At 45.7% G+C, this 13237-nt stretch overlaps 1 protein-coding gene and 1 long non-coding RNA gene across 2 annotated transcripts in view; one reads left to right on the forward strand and one right to left on the reverse strand.

Moving 5' to 3' along the window:
• Positions 1-31: 31 nt before the first annotated feature.
• Positions 32-411, forward strand: LOC132355943 (uncharacterized). The gene is made up of 2 exons (XR_009499723.1): positions 32-115; positions 206-411. It is a non-coding gene; the product is annotated as an uncharacterized LOC132355943 (long non-coding RNA).
• A 493-nt stretch (positions 412-904) lies between these two features.
• Positions 905-13237, reverse strand: part of PITPNA (phosphatidylinositol transfer protein alpha) — a 37325-nt gene continuing 24992 nt past the window's right edge. The window contains exons 11-12 of the mRNA XM_059907854.1: positions 4539-4607; positions 905-3481 (exon numbers count right to left, since the gene is read on the reverse strand). Of these exons, the coding sequence (XP_059763837.1) occupies positions 4563-4607 (45 nt within the window). The 3' untranslated portion in view covers positions 905-3481; positions 4539-4562. The remainder of the gene's footprint in view (positions 3482-4538; positions 4608-13237) is intronic.

A 13237-nucleotide genomic window follows, 5' to 3' on the forward strand; every position in this document is an offset into this window, starting at 1 on the left:
GTCGGCCTGGAGGGGTCGTCTTCCGGCGGAAGCCGCCGTCTCGTCCCTCCCCAGCGCGTCGCGTTTCACTAGCGCAGAATGTGAGGTCTTGGTCCTCGGCGCTGTCTCCCTCCAGGTTCCCAACGTCCCGAGGGGCAGAGGGCGAGGGGAGGCGGCGCAGCCACCCACTGTCCGGCCTGTAATCCAGTTTCTTTCCCAACTACAGGTAATCTTTCTCCTCTTGGTCAGTGAGCGCCTCCATTCTCCACTCTCACGTTCAAGTGTTTTCCGCTTTTCAAACTCATGCAAACTGTTACACACTGGACGTTTGGGGGCTCCTGGACTCAGAAAACTATACATCAGTGAACGAAAAATAAGTCACTGCCTCTATTTACGACGAAACATGAAATGAAGATTATTTACTGTGCCAAAGACTATGATTTCTTTCAAATCACTGGTTCTTAATTTTTTTTCGGGGGGGGCGGGGGCAGGACGGTGCATGGGATTCCTTTGAAGAACTGATGAGAGCCATGACTCTCCCCAGAAAAATGCCCCACAACTTTACAAACAAGCTTCATGAGGTTTACAGACTCGGAAGCCAGGGTTAAGAACTCCCTTAAATAAATGTTTTCCTTGGTAGGATGGGTAAAAGAGAGGGATGTGGAGAGGAGGGGAGACAAAAGCAAAAAGGAAATACTGCCAGTAGAAAGTGGCCAAATTACTTTCAGAAATATGATATCTGCATAAGTAAAATGATAAGGGGATTGTTTTAGTTTACAGAAATCAACATGCCAACAATTTTCAGAGATATCCTGTATCTTTCTAATCCTTCCCTGGTAAAATCGGGGAGATGAGCAAGAGTTTAAGGATACCTAAGTTGTAAAATGGACATAAGGACATCACCAATAAGCTGGACTCCAGAAAGCTCTGTCTAGGATTTTATTAGACTGCTTTTTCCCCCAATATAACCTATATTGGAAGATTGAGACAAAAAGGCACAAACTCACATTAAATAAACAAGGTAATCTAATCAGTTCTACAAAGTGTATTTTGTAAAAGAAGTAGCACTAGGAACCAACCAAAATATGTCAGGGAGTCCCAGCAGGGACTGTAAGAGAATTTGGGAAGATATACACATGTCCACAATACTGACCCTGTCCCCAGCCGCTCTCCATGAGAAGGCCAGAGCCCAGCACCCCTCCTACAGAGGCACTGCTGCTTCCAACTGGGACTGCGGCCCTGAAAGCAGCTGGTCTGAAGGGGCGTGGCACATCCTCAGGTACTACCCCTGGAGCTGAGCCTTGCATCATAAGCCCCTCTGAGTGCTAGTCAGTTTTGGGGGTGGGTAAGGAGGGAAGGGGGGTACTTAAAAGAAGCCAGCACTGCTGCCCAGCAGCGACACTATCCACGGGGACGGAACAGACCAGGCACGTCCCTTCTTATGTTGATGTGGGCTGGAGCCCCAAATCCAGCTGACCTCAGGAAACGCCAGTTCAGCTCTTGTGGATGCTGAACTGGGGCAACAGGTGGAGGTGGAGGAGCCAGAGAAAAGGCCGACAAGGAGCGAGCCCCGCCCCTACAGTTGGAGTGATATGTGTGGATCTCAGTGAAGAGCTGAAGGAAGGAGACTGTCAACTGCTGACCCTCAAACCACATAAACAATAGTCCGCCTAGAATATCACCGTTTGTTTCTCCCAGGCTAACCCACATCTGGACTTCACTTAGTTGATGAATGTAAGAAGGGAAAGCTTTAAGCACAAATATAATTATAGCTAATACAGAGCTTGTAGGAAAACATTTATATTTTTCTCCAGTAGGAATGTCTCTTCAACTTTCCCAGTCAAATTAATGCTACCAGCAGTTGGGATGCTAATAACCAACTGAATTGCCCCAGATCCACTACTATAGACCCCACAAGGTGAGGAGACTGTGACAGGATATCTCCTGGCCCCAGAGGGGCCTCAATGAAGGTGGGAGCTAACCACGCTGAGTCTGTCCACCCCCAGGAGGGCCACAGGGAAGCAGCCATCAGGAAGTCACAGGTTTCATCCTGTGTGACACTCCCTTATTGCACTTAGAAATGAGTAAGGCAAAACAAACTGACAAAAACCTAAGGACAGATCATCCCATTCTACTTCTCACTCCCCCAACAGAGATTTGGTCTCGCATTAGCAGTTGCACCCAGGCTAGCATGGGCTTGAGTCACTGCACACTCGGCCAACAAACTTCACAAGGTTTGGGAAATGTCAGGTGACACCACAGCTATCTCAGATTCTCCCACTGGGAAGGCATACTCGGGCTCTGCCAAGTCCCAGGGAACCGTGAAGCACTCGGCAGCTTCTGCTCCCCTGGAGCCTGGACTTTCTCACCAGCCAGCTTCGGTAGAGCTCCGTACTACGATCGCTACTTGCTTTTGATTGTCCAGGGCAGAACTCAGCATGGGGGCAGGATGAGCTGAGTTCTTGATCCCCAAATTCCTTTCCAGCAACTGGAGACATGGGGGAACATGTTCTGGGAAAAAGCTTTTTGCATGCTTGTTTTGTGCAGCATGAAAAGATCAAGACCCATTGTGTCCTGACCAGCCTCAGACAGAGGACAGGAGACTAAGAAAGCACAGAGAAAAGGGGATTATTGCTGAGTGGCAGCACCAGCCCAAAAGGGAAGAGGAGCGTGGACATACAGAGCTCCTCGGGGGGGCAGACTAGTAGGTAGGTATGGGGCAGACTCAATTCTAAGGGCCACACGGGACAGTTCCCTCCAGGTAGAGTTGCCCTGGGCACATTATGGGCTCTGCGGAGATACAGAGTGGGCAACAGGAGAGCCAAGAAACCATAGGTATTTCTAAGACTAGTGACCAGAGATGCAATGCCTGGGGCAGGGGTTATTTGTATTTGTTTAATTTTCAAAACAGGTTGGCTGGGCCTTGGGTACTTCCATGGTGCCTAGAGCGCTCTAACAGTGGGTTACTGGGAGCAGAGGTCAGAGTTATGAAGCCACATTGCTGTTCTGTGGAACTGGAGGGGAAAAAAATATGTATTTCTAACTCATCCCTTCTCCCCAGGTGAGCACTCAAAATTGCAAAGATTTGCCCAGGAAGCAAAATACCTCAAGTTTATCCCAAGGTTGAAAACTAACAAAGTAAATCGTTTAAAATCACCACATCACAAAAGGCAGCTATTTTGAATGACTAAAAATGTCACTTGGAAATAAAGGGGGCGGGGGCACACAGAAATGGGTCAAGAACACAATGGTTGGAGAGGGAGGAGCTGTAAATACAGCCACCTACACGCCACATATCTCAGAGGGGCAGGCTCCCGCACACATGGGCTTCGTAATACCAGACAGTCTATTTGTTCACAATATTAAAGGGCATCTAGAATTAACTACAGTAAGGGATCAAAGTTGCCTGAAGAATGGGCACAGAAAGGCTGCGTCCGAAGATGGCCTGTCACTCAGGAGGGTGGAGCTGCTGGGCCTTCCTGTTGACCACTGTCTTGCAAAACTAGAAGAGAAATACAATTATTAAGGAAGCAACAGAGGAAAACAGAAACACACTGTAAATCATTGATGGGGGACTTGCAAAAGGAAGGAAGGATGCCAGGCAGTGTGGTGGGGGGCTGTCGGGGGGAGAGGAAACTAAGGTCCAAGCAGTGATGAGAAGCTGGCATCTCCTCAATCCACTTCATCCTACCGTTTTATCTCCCAGAAGTTCTCCTCAAGCACACTGGGCAGGGAGAGCGAGCAGCGGTTTGCTTCACTGCTGGTGAAAAGCCCAGGCCTCCTTAGCACCGTAGTGCTAGAGGACAACCAGGCTTTATTTGATAACATAATTTTCTCTCAGAGCCTGATGGGGAGCAGGACCAGGCTTCTCATTCCATGCCTAATCCCCTCTGAGCTGCTGGAATAACAGCAAGTCTGGAGGTGTGCAGGACACTGGGTGCTAATAGAATGTAGGGTCTTGGGAAAGAGTGACCACGTGAAACAAGAGACATCCCATCCTGGTCCTATGACCTGGGCAGAAACACTCTCCAAGTATCTGAAAGATGCTGCCTCTGAACGACTTTGTCTGGGATCAGAGGGTATGGAGAGAAAGGAAATGAAGCACCAGACCCAACAAGGACCACTAGGAAAAGCTGTCTGGACGGCAAATTCCAAGGGAGAGGCAGGGAATAGCTCTGGCACAGGGTGGGGTACAGGGAGCACCCAGAATGCCAGCTTCAACTTGAAATGGCTCAAGTTACGAGAGGAAGAGTAATTAGGTGCAGATAAGCTTTGATTCTCATCCACTGCCCCCACCCCAGCCGCACTTCCCACCACCCTTTCCTTGTCTCTGAGTGGTTCTTTGTACAATCACATAGATCCCTGAAATGTCTTAACAGTCATAACCTCTTCCTCTTTCCGAAGCCTGAGAGCTATTAAGCATCGCGATCATCATTAATACTAGAGGGCAGGATGAGGAAAGAAGCAGGCTTTCTGCCTCCAGAGTGAGCTGCTAAGCCTTGAGGACCCAAACCGATTCTGGCGTCTATGTCATGCTCAGTGAGAAATGCGGTACATACAGTGCAGAAGGGGGAGGAGTGGCTTTAGTCATCCGCTGTCATTCCTTTCACTGGGTCCTTTTGTCTCATCTGGAACAGAAAAAACAGGAAAAATTGAAGGCTTTTGCTGTTGATGGAACTCTACAACAAATACATTCCTCCTTCTTCTCAATCCTGCCAGTGGATAGGGTAGAGCATTTTTTTGTGCACAAAGCAAATCAGAAGAATAGAATTCTGTGTACACACGGCCAAAGCCATACTATTTATAGCTCTGTCATTGGTCCCACCATCCATGATTTCCATTTCTCTCCCTTGCGTCCCATCGTTGGGGTTTAGTTCTTAAGCTCCTCTCTTTCTTTCATTCATTCAGCAAATATTTATGAAGCATCTTTTTTTGTGCAAGGAACTGCTCCAGGCCTGAACCAGCCTGAATTCAGCCGTGAACCAAAACAGACCAAGTCTCTCCTCAAGGAGCTTATGCTCTGGGACAAGGTGCGGGGAGAACGAACAAACTATGCCGGGTGGGGCTGCAGGCTGCTGCGACGGAGAGACTGTGGGAAAGTGCTCTTTTATGAGCCGGCTGTGGAGGGCCTCTCTGATAAGTGACATTTGAGTAGAGACCTGAAGGAAGTGAGGGGGGAAATCCCATGGGCCCTCTGGGGGGTGGGGGGCAGGGAGCATTCCAGGCGGAGGGAACAGCAATTCCCTCTCCTGAGCTCTGCTTAGAGGCTTTGCCTAGTCAGCCAGGTGGGCAGAGTTTGGCACCAGAGTTTGGCATCAGAACACAGGGATCGAGAGTGCAGGGAGTGGATCTCAGCTTGGCAGAAGTGCAAGGCTGCTGGAAAACAGGGTGGGATCTTCTCTGGAAGCACTGAGTGGTCCCTGCCCCGGCACCTTCCAAGCAGCAGAGGACACAACTTCTTGTTGGGGATACTGTGGTGGCCATCTCTCTCAAATCCTTTCCAACTTGAAAATTCTAATTGCAGGATGTCTATAACGTGTATATTTTAACTTCCCATTAGATATGTCTTCATTATCCGTGAGTTTTCTGCTCAACTTTCATTCTTTACTCATTCAACAGCTTTTGAGCACACAGAGCATAAGCGCTGGAATCAAACTGCCTGGATCACATTCTGGCTCCATCACTAAACTGTGTGACCTTGAACAAATGGCTTCACTGCTAAGCCTCAATTACTGTAATAATAAAATAGAGATAACAGTACACATGCCATGGGGTTGTGGTGAAGATTAAGATATTCACGTGGAGTACTCAGCACAGCAGAGTGCTTGGCACTCTGTACATGTTATCTGTGTTGTTATGTCTTTGTTCCAAACAGTGTCGTGAAGGGGATGTGTGTGTACACAGCTCTCAAGAACCTGCACTTTTAAGCTACAGCCTCCTCAGCTTTTGTTTTGTTAAGGATAAGGGCACTGTCACATTTTTTAAAAGACAAGAAGTTAACCTTGTGGTGTTAGGTTGGAATGGGAAGTATCTGTGCGATCATAATATGTCAGCTAGATACAGAAATAACTACAGATGTTACAGTCCCCCAGCTCCATCCTATGAGAAAGTCTGGGAGCAGCAACACCCCACCAGTAATGAGCACGTTCAGCACCCAAACACCATCCTCCACTAAAGGAACCAGGGCTCCTTGGTGATACAGCTGATTCTAGGGCTGGTCATGGAAAGAGCAAGACGAGCCTGGAACACCTTGCTGTGCTTCAGGTGAACAAAGGTAACTTCACCAGAACTGGACAGAAAGACAGAATACAATGAAAAGAACACCGAAGTCTGATGTTTTGGCCTAAAATACAGAAACTGGATCTAATCACGCAGAATCACTGGACAAACCCAAATTGAAAGACATTCTACAAAATGACTAGCCTGTAACTTCCACAAATGTCAAGGTCATAGAAGTCCCAGAAAACTGAGGAGCTGCACCAGACTGAGACTAGAAGGGTGCAGTGTGTGATCCCGGGTCGTACCCTTTCCTTTAAAGGAATGGGTTCTCTGGGTTCAAGAATATACAGGAGTTCTCCGTATTCTTCTTGTCATTTTTAGTAAGTTTGAAACTCTTTCAAAATAAAAATTTTTTAAAGACAGAAAAGCACGCTTTAAATGTCTGCTCACTAATGACCATTCATGTAAATTTTCAATAATCAGGGAGGCTAAGATTTAGTATCATGGGACCAAAGCTCCCTGGGCCTCAAGCAGATCCTTGTATACCCTGAGAGTCCACCACCTGGCTTTAATTTACTAATGCGAAGCCAGGTCCTGTTTTCCTACTGCTTGAAATAAGATGCAACTTCCTATCAGGAAACAGGATAGCTTCCTTTACTCTCAGAGACAAGGTTCCCCCCACAGAGGGTGCCACTGAAATAAAAATGCATTATTTCATTCTTATAATGAAATGCTCTAAGAATGCTTATTTCCTGTTTCCTGGGGCCTAAATGACACAAGAGATTTTATCTGATGTTTGTAGTGTTCCTTGGATCAAACCACTGCAGGCTATATATATACATATAGTCGAGGAACATGAAAATAGAAGCTCCAGTCCTGGTTTGTTTGTTTTTAGCAGTGGTTTCCTCTAGGGAATGAGGCCGAAGGTTGGAAGAAAGGGACTTTTATTCATCTACTTATTTTCTTTATCTATTTGGACTTATATTTTTTAACATTTTTCTCTATCTTTTGAAAACTGCTTTTACTATAAGTATGAAATACTCCTTTACTTAAAGAAACTTGTAAAAGTATCAATGCCAATTTCCTGGGTGTGATATTGTACTATTGTTTTGCAAGATGTCACTGGGAGAAACGGATCTCCTCTCTGTATTATTTCTTATACCTGCATGTGAATCTTATAATCATCTCAAAATAAAAAGTTCAATAAAAAAATAAAGCTAGTAAAAAAAAACCCAAAAAAACCCAATCAGTTTAAGACACTGAAAAGTAACCACAAACCAGTTAGTTCTGAAAGTGCACAGATATGAGGCAAATGTGGAATTGTTTTTAGAACCTCTCTAGGGACTTCCCTGGCAGTCCAATGGTTAAGACGTCACCTTCCAATGCAGGGGGTGTGGGTTCGATCCCTGGTCTGGGAGCTAAGATCCCACCACATGCTTCATGGCCAAAAAACCAAAACATAAAACAGACACAATATTGTAACAAATTCAATAAAGACTTTAAAAACGGTCCACATCAAAAAAAAAAAAGAAAAAAAATCTTAAAGAAAAAAAAAAAGAACCTCTCTAGAAAGCCACTCTACAAACAGATTCAGCCTTTGGGGGAAGAAATTTGGCAATAGGTAACAAGAGTCTTAAATTCTCTAATTCCACTTGTAGGAATTTATCCTAAGTAAATAATCCTAATTACCAAAAAAACTGAGTGCATAAAAAATTTTCATCACAGCATTATTTAAAAACAGTGAGAACCTACAACAACATGAAGGAAAATCCAACACAGGGTGATGACAGAGTACAGAGCAATATGTACACTGTTGTTAGAAACATGTATGTGAAGAAACTTTTTTTTAGCAGGAAATGCTTTGTTACAATGCTCAGAGAAAAAAGTGAGAGAACCACCCAGGCACATGGAATACCATCATAGCTAAGTAAAAGTGTGTACGAATTCTTGAAATGGTTATCTTTAAATAGAGTACTTATCTTTAAATAGAGTACAAGTGTTTTTTTTCTTTCTACTTTTTACTCTTTTCCAAAAAATGTTTAATGCTTATATATTACCTTAATATTGAAAAATGAAACTATTTAAAAAGAAAAGAAAGCTGCTCCTATATTTCAAGATGCTGGTCAATGTTGCAGGTGGTCTGCCCTGGCTGGGGTCAATCACTTCTGGGCAGGGCGGAAGGAATTAAGACTCCACAGACAGGGATCCCTCGGCCTCAAAAGACCTAGCTTTGCCCTCTGCAGGCGCTATGGGAATCTCAGATTCCAATCTCCCACAGCCCAGCAGGTGAGCTAGGCACTGAGTGGTTTCTCTTTATCCTCAGACCTTCTGTCTACCACAAACCCAAACGGGAAACTAGGATGTAGTGTCCTGCCAGGCACTTCACTGCACAGGGACACTTATACAATTGCTGCGTAACCGGTCCAGAGTTTAAGAGTTAAAATGTAAAACTGATGGTGATCCATCAGTCAAAAAGTCATAGGATGGAGCAAAGGCCCTCTTCATCAAAGTTCAGTTGATGAGAAAGGGACAGGCACATTCACACACAAGCAAACAGACAGGAAGGCCGGCTACTCGGAGGCTCAGAGACAGCTCCCAGGGTGGGCCAGCAGAGCAAGAGCGCCATGTAGCCTCTGAGCTCCATCCCAAAGTACAAAGTCCAGAAGGAATGGGCTATGGAGGGATTTAGAGAGGAAGACCCACAAGGGAAGGCTGGGGAAGAAAATGCGGCAGGATCTTAATCGTGTGTTCTTTGCTGTTTTTCAGCAAATGTTCTAGAGAGTCCAGTAAGTAGGGAAACAAGTTTTCTTAAAATTTTTAAAATGAGTCCTCTTCTCCCAGTCTCATTATCTAGAGTTAATGACCAAGGCCCAGGAGGTACCTATTCTCTGAACTAGAAGGTATCCTTAACTTCTCTGAAAATAATACCTATGGCACAGGTAGCCATGAGCATTTCATGACCATATATGTCAAATGTTTACCACACATGACAGGCACATGGTAAGACCTCAGTGTTAGCTTCTCTTAATAATACAGATGTTATTGTAAATCAACTGTACTTCAATTTAAAAAAATAATACAGATATGTTTATTACCACCATGTTCATAAGACAGTGAGTTCCCCATTACAGGAGGTGATCAAGCACAAGCTGGTGAGAAAGCTGCAGAGAGGACTCAAGCACTGGACATATAATTGGACTAAATGACCTTTAAGGTACCCTCTTCCACTTTTGAGATTGAGTTTCTTAAGATCAGGAGCGAGGGAAGGAGGGAGAGCCACTGCTCCCCTACAGGCACACATTTCCTGACATTTTTGTTTTTAGGGAAAAGGACTAATCTCTTTTTTTAAAAATTAATTAATTAATTAATTAATTTTTGGCTGTGTTGGATCTTCGTTGCTGCGCGCGGACTTTCTCTAGTTGGGGCGAGCTGGGGCTACTCTTTGTTGTGGTGCGCGGGCTTCTCATTGCAGTGGCTTCTCTTGTTGTGGAGCACAGGCTCTAGGTGCGTGGGCTTCGGAAGCTGTGGCACGTGGGCTCAGTAGTTGTGGCGCACGGGCTTAGTTGCTCCGCGGCATGTGGGATCTTCCTGGACCAGGGCTCGAACCCGTGTCCCCTGCATTGGCAGGTGGATTCTTAACCACTGCGCCACCAGGGAAGTCCCAGGACCAGTCTCTTGATCTCATTTCTCAAATCTTTGAGCCTCAATCCAAGAATGGTGGGTCCACCCCCACAGAGGGACAAGCGTTATCGCAGTGGTGACTGTGGCCTTATAGTGACCTCTCATAACTCACAAAACAACCCACCCACACCAGACTACATTGGTTTAAAGAATAACAGTCATAATTTCTCTGATTTTTTTTTTTTTTTTGGCCGTGCCACGCAGCTTGCAGGATCTCAGTTCCCCGACCAGGGACTGAACCCAGGCCACGGCAGTGAAAGCCTGGAATCCTAACCACTAGGCCACCAGGAAACTCCCTAACAGTCATAATTTCTATCACAAACTTGCAGTTAATCATGGCAGATTGAATACATGCATTTGTTGCTATTCCTCCCCAAGACCCTACCACAATGACAGTAAAGGAATAAAAAAAGATAGAAAACTATAAAGACAACAAGAACAGAGGAGACAACTACAGATACGAGATGGAAATGGCATTCTGGAAGATGAAAAAGGATGGATGAGCAATGACTAATCTGCAGAGCAGCAGGAGCTGCTGGTGAGGAGGGGACCCAGTGGTGCTGCAGGTCACCCAGAGGCTTGGGAACTGGCGGCACCAGGTGCCTCTAAAAGTGGGAATGCAGCTAGGGGTGAAAACAGGTGACTTCATTGAAAGTGGGAATAAAGAACCATTTGGGCCTGGCGTGCCCTGGTGTTCCCTCCCCCAGTTTTCACGGTCAAGTAACGCCCCCTTCCTGCAAAGCCCAGGGATTCACTCTCTGGAGGCACTGAGGTCTTGAACTCAGGACCCCAGGCTCAGCTAGGCGTGAAGTGGGCATGATGCAGAATACAATGGGATTAAGTCAGAGCCACCCCATGGCATAGTGAGCCCACCAGGACCCTTCTCCAGCTCAGCTCCCAGAATGCTGGCCCTGACCATCCCCATGAGCAAAAGACTGGGGAGTCCTCTCAAAGCAAAATGAGCAGCCCAAGAAAAATAGACTCAGGATCCTGAAGTGGGGGACCCCAATGGAACCACCTGATTACCCTTCAATAAGCCCAGCCACTGACTCAGAGAGCCTCCAACCACTTTTTGGAGCTTCACTCTTCACTTTGAATGGACAGCCAAGGACCCCCCACCCCCAGTCATTTGAGGGAAGCCCCTAACAGAAAACACAGAGTCCCATAGGAAAAAGGAGCTCAGAGAACACAAAGAACGTTCAGGTGGCAGAGATATCTCAAAGCCAAGCAAGAACCAAAACCCGGAGCTTCAGAAAAGGAAAATGATGCCAGCAGAAAAAAAGAAAAAAAGAACACAGCACAAGAAATGCTTTAAAATGTCTTAAGTTCAATAGAGGAGAGAAAAGTTAACTTCAGAAAACCTCCCCTAGGAAGGAGACGAAAAAGGAGACAAAACAAGAAAATTAGAAGGTCAATTCATGAGGTCCAACTTCTAACTAAAAAAAAATCCAGAAAGAGAACAAAGAGAACAGAGGGGAGAAAATGATGAAACGGGTAACACAAAAACATTTCCCAGAACTAAAGAGATCTTTAGCTCCAAGTGCCCACCGAGTGGGAGCAAAATGAAGGAGAATGAACCAACGTCAACTACATTATTGTGCAACCAACCCAACCAACCACCCTGTTGAGACTCAAAAACTTAATGATACAGAGAACTAAGCTAACAAAGAGAAGGAACGCGGTTACTAACTTCCTAACAAAACAAGAAAATTATCCAAGGAAGGAATGAAGATCAGAGTAGATGAAAGGGTTCAGTTCGGAAAAACAATGACAAAGGTATAATAATGATAAATGCTGAATGACCAGTTAACCCCAAATTGTGACACTGAAGGATGGAGAGGAGGAGCGTGTGAGTGGTGGGTGGAGTAAAAGAGCTAAACCTTCCACAGGAAGAAGCGAGCAATTAACAGCTAAAGTTGAAAAACTGTGAATTAAGAGGATAAACCTATTATTTAGAAACTCGGAGGTAACTAACAAAAGAAACAACTGTGAGAACTGCAAGGGGCTACTTCTGGGGGTAGGAGCACAGGGCCAGGGCAGAGGAGGGCAGCATCTTCCTTATAAGCCTGGGATACTGCCTGAGTTTTAAAACTATAAAAATGCTTGTGGAGGTGGTGGATATGCTTTTGGCACTGACTGTGGTGATGGTTTCACGGATGTCTATTTATCTGCAAGCTCATCAAGATGTACACATTAAATGGGTGCAGCTCTTTGTACATCAATCAGACTTCAATAAAGTGTTTTTTTAATTAAAAATGAAAAAAGTATAACTCTGAAAATAAAACTTTGATAAAAATATTTTTAGAAACAGGAAAAATAAAGAAAAAAGAGAAGTGAGCCAGAAGTACAGTCAGCACACAAAGGTCCCATACAGTTGCTAAAGGGGTCAGAACATGTCCCCCAGTGGCTTTGCTTTCTCTTCCACTGCCAACTATTTAAAAAATTCCAATTCCAAAGAGGGTTTTCTGCATTTTGCAATTATCTTGGAGGACAGAGATCATCTAAGCTTTTGGCACAATTATCCACAGAATGGAGAAACAGGCAAAGACAAGGGGTGGGGATTAAAAAAAGAACTCCCTGAGGACAAGTGCTCTCAAACTTTGGATCTGAGGGAGGCAGATCCAGTAAATGCTCAGGAGAGTTCTCCCAGCACCAAGAATTCGAATTCGACCCAAAGGGTGAAAGGCTGTCAGCAAACACTTCCATGACCCCAGCGTACTTCTGGCTGGCCTGCCAGGCAGTGGGCAGCTGAAGCTACAGGCTAAACCCCGAAAGCTCCGTGTTCTTCCATTTGGTAACCTGTTTCTTTTCTTTTTCTCAAGAATCGGGTGACCACAAGACTCAGGCCTCCCTCTTACATTGTTAGAATCGTCTGAGCCCTGGACATTAAAATCTACCACTTCCTGAAGATCCTTAGCAGAAGAATCAGGAGTTGTGTCCAAAATCCTGCCACTTCCCTGCCAAATGTACCTGAATGAATAACTAAAACATCTGCCTACAACAGGAACTAACTCAGCAAACCACTGTAACCAGTGAGTCAGCCCAGGAAGTGTCATCCTGGAGGGTAAAATCAAGCAAGGAAGAGCTCGCGGGCCCATTCTCCACCGAGACCAGCACAGTGCAGCGGGAGCACCTGTGTAGTGTGGGGCACCGTGGACCCGGGCCTGTGTCTCACCTGAGGCCCCGCTGGAGAGCCAGACAAGGCCGTGCAAAGCTATGCCTGCCAGACACCCAGGCTCCATGCCAACCCTCCCAGGGAAAGGAGGGAGCAATGGATGGCAGTTCCTATGAAACAGAGCTTCCTGCCTTATTTTTAGCCCCGAGAGGCAGGAGGGAGCCCCAAATGGCATTTAGAGGG

The sequence above is a fragment of the Balaenoptera ricei genome, chromosome 20, assembly GCF_028023285.1.
Source record: "Balaenoptera ricei isolate mBalRic1 chromosome 20, mBalRic1.hap2, whole genome shotgun sequence".
Lineage (NCBI taxonomy): Eukaryota > Metazoa > Chordata > Mammalia > Artiodactyla > Balaenopteridae > Balaenoptera > Balaenoptera ricei.